This window comes from Solea senegalensis, unplaced genomic scaffold (genome assembly GCF_019176455.1).
Source record: "Solea senegalensis isolate Sse05_10M unplaced genomic scaffold, IFAPA_SoseM_1 scf7180000014183, whole genome shotgun sequence".
Classification (NCBI taxonomy): Eukaryota; Metazoa; Chordata; class Actinopteri; order Pleuronectiformes; family Soleidae; genus Solea; species Solea senegalensis.
In genome coordinates, this window is record NW_025320985.1 from 36534 (window position 1) to 44068 (window position 7535).

General features: G+C 43.0%; 1 protein-coding gene across 1 annotated transcript; it reads left to right on the forward strand.

Annotated features, from left to right (window-relative positions):
• The first annotated feature begins 785 nt into the window (after positions 1-785).
• Positions 786-7460, forward strand: lipca (lipase, hepatic a). The gene is made up of 9 exons (XM_044016128.1): positions 786-1058; positions 2240-2418; positions 3000-3179; positions 3289-3406; positions 3479-3712; positions 4363-4605; positions 5462-5576; positions 5832-6050; positions 7227-7460. The coding sequence occupies exons 1-9, from the start codon at positions 977-979 to the stop codon at positions 7336-7338; spliced, it is 1482 nt and encodes a 493-aa protein (XP_043872063.1). The 5' UTR covers positions 786-976; the 3' UTR covers positions 7339-7460.
• Positions 7461-7535: the final 75 nt, after the last annotated feature.

Sequence of the window (7535 nt, forward strand, 5' to 3'; positions counted from 1 at the left end):
GAATCCACTGGATTTCAACAGTAACAATGGTTCATTCATTCACACACTGCTGTCACAGTCGTCAGGAGCAACATGGAGTTAAATGCCTTAGCTCAAGGACACGTCGGCATGTAGACGAGCAGAGCCGGGAATCGAACCCGCAATCTTGGAGTTGAAAGACGCCTCCTACTGACATAATACCAGTGTATTTATTTAGAAAATTGATTTTTATTATTCAAACTGCCCTGTTTTTTTATGTTTAAAGGTGCAGCTGTGAACTTTTTCAGTCTCTCTGTGATCATTCACTGTGTTTGTGTGACAATATACAGCATATATATACATATATATATATATATATACATATATGTATATATATATGCTGTATATGTATGTATACATTACATTACATTACATGTCATTTAGCAGACACTTTTATCCAAAGCGACTTACAATAAGTGCATTTAAACATTTGGGTACAAATAAGAGCTAGAAGTAAGTAAGAGCTTCAAGTAAAGTGCTAGTCATAAGTGCGATGTATACGTTTTTGTATACATATATATATGTATATATGTATGTATATACATATATATACATACATGCAGTACATATATACATATCAATCACATTTCAATCACCTCTCAAAGACCTGGGCTGTGGACAGAGTGTGACAGAGTGTGACAGAGGGATCTGGGGTCATTTTAACCTCTCATCTCAGACACGATCAGTACACTGTAGCACAAACCCAGCGAGTTCATACCTTCACTCTTTCACAATGTGTTTGATCTGCACAGCTCAACCAATCAGGATGAGACCATATCCCCTGATCTATAGCCATTCCTCCTGGTGTCCTCTCGCTCTCACAGGACAAGACAATGCGTGTCCCTCTCACAGGACAGCCGTGAATCTGCTGTCAAACAACTTCCACAGGATCTCAACTCTCAGACTGGACGTTAAAGACTGTGAGAAAGACTGTGAAGCGTGTCAGTGAGTCGTCGTCATGTCTGCGCTCAAACTCCTCTGCTGTTTTCTGTTAATGTTTCACTTCAGTGAGGCCAAGAAAATCAGAGGAAACGCCGCAGGTGAGTCAAACGTTTAAATCGCCAGATAAACTCACTTTTATCAATGAACACATGAATGAAAAGCCTAAAAAAATGAACAGTGGCTGAGTCACAAATGTCTGCTCACATTTGCTTTAGTAGATTATATAATGTTTAAATGATATGAGGACTAAAACATCATGTTCAGTCATGTCATATATCTAAAAGAGCTTCATTCATTATTTTAAAAGCTGTATTTGCTGTTTTTGATACTATTTTTAGATATGTTCAAGGAGTCTTGACTAACTATAATTAATGTACTTTTTATTTAACATTTACTGGCTTTATCCTAATGTAATGATAATCGTAACAACTGTTTACTGCTCATAGACTGTAAAACTATAGTAGAAATTATTCTGAATTATAAAACAATCCGTTACTGTCTGTAAATACTGTGTTTCTTACTAACTCAGGACAAACGGAGTGAATGATCGAGTGTTTGTGCTGTAACGGGTCAAACTGCTTTCACATGTTCACAACAGAGAGGAAACACTAGAGGAAACGCAGGGTTTAATTAACACAGAGACGGATGATGAATAATACATCATTACTTTTATTGCTTCCACTCAGATGTTTTCATTGGCTTCACATCAGCAGCCAGAGCTCAGCTGATGGCAACGATCTGTATAGTTTTATATATATATATACATATACACACATACATACTGTACATATCAGTGAGTGTCCAGGCGCCGGGTTTCTGGCCGTACTAAAATGTTTGACTAATAAATTTACTGGACAGAAGTCAACAGTGAACCATAAAGTGGTCTTAAATGTTTGAGGGTTGTGAGGTTTGTGAACTGTGGTTTTAAACAAATTAAATCCGGAGGTTTTTCATAAGAAATTAAAAGAGGAGTTTGGCAAAGACTCGCTTGTTTGGTCAAGTGTGTGTGTGTGTGTGTGTGATCGAGGGACACAGTGAAGTCTCTGAAAGGACACGAGCCTCAGTCAGAAAGGACACGCGTGATATTTCTCCCTGATATTTGCATCGACGCAGTTAAAACATTTGTTGTTATGGCTCTGTTTCATTTGTGTTTACTTACTGTAAGTGTAGAACAAGCTCAGAGGAACCACAGCATGTTCTGACATAACCCTGCACAAGAATACAATAGAAAACCTACACTACTGGACATAATTAAGGGCAACAAGTGTGTGTTTTGCAGTGGACTCACGTCAGAGGAGAGTGGTGAGGCTGAACTCGCCGCACGTCAGCAGCTCAGTGTTCAGGATGTTTTTAGGAGGCGAGGACACCTGCACCCTGGACCCTCTGCAGCTGCACACGTTCACCTCCTGCGGCTTCAACAGCAGTAATCCCCTCATCATCATCACTCACGGGTGGTCGGTAAGGTCAACTCACGCTTTCCTTTCGCTTCACCGACCTCGACCGCTGCATACAAAACATGGGCCTCGCAGCTGAGGAGTTAGACTCACACCAGGACCAGGAGCAGGACCAGGACCAGGGACTATAAACAATCCCAAAACAACAGAAACATGAATCCAATCAAACTACTAGTCAATTATTCAGAAAGTTATAGACATTAGTGATGAATTTTGAACAAATTTAAACTTTACAAGTTAATTAAACAAGAACAAGATCTTTCTCAGAATATTTGACATTTTACAGAGTTAAAGTCTACGTTCTCAGACAGACTCAGCGACGCTGTGACTGAAAACATAAAGAAGAAACGTGAATTTCTCTGCTCAGAAAACTCAGTCGTTCAGTCATTTGATGGCATCGATGCTTCTTGGCCCCGCCCACATCTGCACTGCTGGTGCACACACACAAACGCTCCCTCAGTCAGGTCTGATAGTGCTGCTCGACCGAGCCTGCTTTCAGATGAAGGCCGCGTCAGGAGTGACGTACTGCAGCTTTAACATGTGTTCTGTGGTTATTGTTTCATACGCCACACGTTTGGTCCTCAGGTGGACGGGATGCTGGAGAGCTGGGTGCTCAGGATGGCGTCCGCTCTGAAGACAAACCTGATCCATGTGAACGTGGTGCTGACAGACTGGTTAAGCCTGGCTCAGCAGCACTACCCCATGGCCGCACACAGCACCCGCACTGTGGGCAGAGACATCGCACACCTGCTGCAGTCACTTCAGGTGAGACGTTCATCAAACTTTGACAGAAAGTTGTAAAATCAGTAAACGAACAAACAAACAAACAAACAAACAAACAAATCATCTGTTTGAAATCCTGCACCTCCGGCAGGAGAAGCTGCAGTTCTCAGCATCAAAGGTTCATCTGATCGGCTACAGCTTGGGAGCTCATATTTCTGGATTTGCTGGAAGTTTTCTGGAAGGTCCAGAAAAGATTGGGAGAATTACAGGCGAGTGTGAAGATAATCTGTCATCTGTGATAATCTGAACTGTAAATGATGAGAGCGTGTGGCTTTGTGCAGGTCTTGATCCGGCGGGGCCACTCTTTGAAGGCATGTCTCCCTCAGACCGACTTTCTCCTGACGACGCCGAGTTTGTGGACGCCATCCACACGTTCACCCACGAGCGGATGGGCCTCAGTGTGGGCATCAAACAAACGGTGGCACATTATGACTTTTACCCCAACGGAGGAGACTTCCAGCCCGGATGTGACCTGCACAACATCTACGAGCACATTGCTCAGTACGGGCTCCTCGGTATGACGGAGGAAATCCTCTATGGTCATAAGCAGAACATGATTGCTTTGTTTTTCATGGCACAGACAGAAGGAGGTGAAAGACTCGACCTCTCTCAAACATGAATATCATTTTTGGAGCGACTTGTAAAGGTCACTGACCGGTCAGTGCCTCAGTTCAGCTGCAGACTCAGTTGCTCTGGTTTATTCAGTGTGTGGTGATGAGTGAGAGGATGTTTTGGAACCATTGAAAGAACCGTTTGCTGGTTTTCCTCTTCCTCTGCTCTGTCATGATGGTTTTTCTTCTTAATTGGTTTTGCCACCTCAAAACCTCATGGTGGAGCAGCCATGTCTCGGCAGCGCTCCATCGTCTGTTTGTTGTCAGTGTGGAGCTCGTAATTCCCTGCAGACAAACACGAGCGGCTCAGAGATTTCAGTCCAAAACACATCGACATCATATGACAGCGAGAGCCACATTAAAGCGTCCGTCATCCTCGGGAGCTAATTACCAACATGTGCTGTGTGCAGGCCTCAGAGCTGAGCTGCCTCCAGGCTACAGTGGAACACAATCACACACATAATGAGACAGAGAGTCAAAGTTTAGCCATAATGAACTCAATCTACGATGAGGAAAATGATTTTACTTCAACAAACGTTTGTTTCCTTCAAAAGGTTTCGAGCAGACAGTGAAGTGCGCTCACGAGAGATCCGTCCATCTGTTCATGGACTCTCTGCTGAACAAAGACAAGCAGATCAAGGCCTACAGCTGCAGCGACAACAGCGTCTTTGACAAAGGAGTGTGTCTGGACTGTCGCAGGAATCGCTGCAACACGCTGGGCTACAACATCAAGAAGGTTCGTGGTGGAAGAAGCAAGAGGCTCTACCTGAAAACACGCTCGCGGATGCCTTACAAACGTATGTCACTCAAGACGCTTTTGTCTACGTGTCCCAGGTGTGTCTGTTCTCAGACCGGCATAACATAAGGAGTCAGTCTTTACTAACTACAGTGACCTGAAGCATTTAAAAAAAGTTCCTGCAAACACAGGTCATACACTCAAGAGCTTTGATTACCACGGTGTCTGAAACACAGGCGGAGCTGCACTTATGCACATGCACATGCGAGGTTCAGTTGAGCCGATACTAAAATGTGACGTCATCAGACTGCCGGCCTCTGATTGGTCAGAGAGCGCCGTCACTGAAGAGTCACGAGTGCGACGTCAAAGCCAACAAAAGTTAAAAAGACTTAAAAATCCTGAAAACATGTTGATGTCCAACATTCAGCAAAGCAAACGTGTGGTTTTAGAGACAGCACTGCTGACGCTCCTTTTTCTTCTCCTCTGAGACATTTTTCAGAGGTGTCCTGAGGCTTTTTAGTTCATTTCTGACATAAAGCTGCTGTTGGCCATGTTCTCAGTGACTCTGCATCATCAGTGAAGCCAGTATTTCAATTGAACATGTTTTCTTAATCTCTGATGACTAATCATGGTCATTTTATAAACCTCTTACATAAAGCTTCTTTAAGTTGTTTACTTAAGTCAAAGTTACACTCATTACAGTTTATTACGCTGCAACAAGCAACAACATAATAACTGTAATCTATGAATTGAAAGAGACTCAGTTTGTGTTATAATATAATGAGATGGAGTTTTTCAGTGCGCTGGTTTTCTGGCTCTCGCTCAGCGCTGTGGTTTCAAACCCAAATATTATCAGCAGGTTTTTATCACACTAAGCAAACAGTGTGTTTCGTGGCTCTAAATCTTCCTCTCTGCAGTCTATCATTACCAGCTGAGGATCCAGTTTGTCAACCACATGGAGGGGATTGAGCCCACACTCACCATCTCCCTCACTGGAACCAGGGAGGAGAGTGGAAACCTCCGCATCTCCTTGTGAGTACTGAGCTGAAGCTGAACACTGCATCACATCCATGCTCACACCACAGCTGCACTCTCCTCTCATCCTGAAAAACAACAAGGCAAGTGAAGGATGAGAGCTGGCACACATGGAAACAATCATGAAAGAGCGAGAAATCATTGACTCTTTACAGCTGTGTGTGAATCAAAGGACACGCGACAGTCACGACACAGAGAAGTGGTTTCTGCTGCTGTAACCACTGACTTTACTGTCTGTGTGTTTTCCTCCAGCAAAGAGAAGATCTTAGCAAACAGGACGCACACCTTCCTCATCACCCTGGACAGAGACTTGGGGGATCTGATGCTGCTGAGGTTCCACTGGGAGCAGGAGGCTCTGTGGAAGAACATGTGGACGCGCGTGCAGACCCTGATGTCCTGGAGCAACCGCGACAGAAAACCACTGCTGACCGTCGGCAAGATCAGCATCAAAGCAGGAGAGACACAGGAGAGGTACGCTCATCATCATCATCATCATCATCATCATCAGTGTCCACAGCACAAACACCAACACGTTCCAGTCAAACCAGTGACAAAGCTGATGAAGCATCACAGCATCACAGCAGGCAACAGCAACACTGAGCCAGGACAGTGAGAGTAAGACAGGTTAGAGTTTGACTGACAACACCAGTAAAGTGAGAGTAAGACAGGTTTAGAGTTTGACTGACAACACCAGTAAAGTGAGAGTAAGACAGGTTAGTAAAGTCTACTTTTAAAGACAGCATCAATTCTTCTTCTCAGTCAGGTCTGATAGTTTTGTTGGACAGTTTTAAAGTTATCATCAATATTATCTTTATTTCTGTCCATGAAGACCAAACGCAGGCAGAATAATAACATCAACAAACGTTAACGTGATAATAGTCATTATAATATGATGATAATAATAACTAATATAATAACTTTGAGCGATATATAACATTTTTGTATTCAAACCATCAAAATACTATCAACATGTTTTCAATAAAAGCACAACAACACAAAATACATTAATATATACGACATGAAAAACCAAACTGATGTAGAATGACACGTGAACATCTCATAGAACTCCAGAAAACACAAGAGTCTACATCACTGTCTCTATCTGTCAGTTTGCTCAACATTTACTTTTCATTCAAAGAGAAAAAATCCAACAATTCACACAGTGACCAAACACTGGGCATCTGTGGAGAGAGAACCAGGACCAGGACCAGGACCAGGGTAAAGGATGTGCAGCATCTGAAAGGAGAGGGACAAAGAGAGACCAGGAGCAGATATTATTATTATTATTATTATCATCATTATTATTATATATGAATCAGTTCTGACAGGTTTGTAGAACGACAACAGTCTGTAGATTTAATCACAGCATAATAATGATGACAAGAGCCTGGAAACTGGATCGTGTCAGACGAGACAGGAAGAGGAAGCAAAGACAAACGAGGGACGGAGAGAAAGAACGAGATTAACGACGTATAATAAAGTCCCATTCTGACCCTGAGTGTGATTTAAAGTGGTTTCTTTGTTATCTGTCACTTTAAAAGCATCTTTCACTCCTGACACACAAAGATCTCTAACACCACCTAGTGGACCACTGCTGTAACAGAAGCTACTCACAGGTCATCGCCTCTGTTCTCTGTCGTTCTGCAGGACGTCTTTCTGTGCGAGGACAGATGACGGACAGCACGTGGAGGTTTCACAGGATACAGTGTACGTGCGCTGTGGAGAGGAAACACGGCGAGAGCGCACAAGAAAACACTGAACACACGTGACCTCAGTGTCTCTGCTGAAGACGTGCTCAGAGTTCAGGCTCGAAAACAACACACACACACACACACACATCAGTGATGATGATGTTAAAGAATAAATGAAGTTTTGAAATTGTCTGCAACAAAAATCTCATCATTAATATCAATAGAACTTGGTCTTCGTCAGATACCAGACAATCAACTTACACTG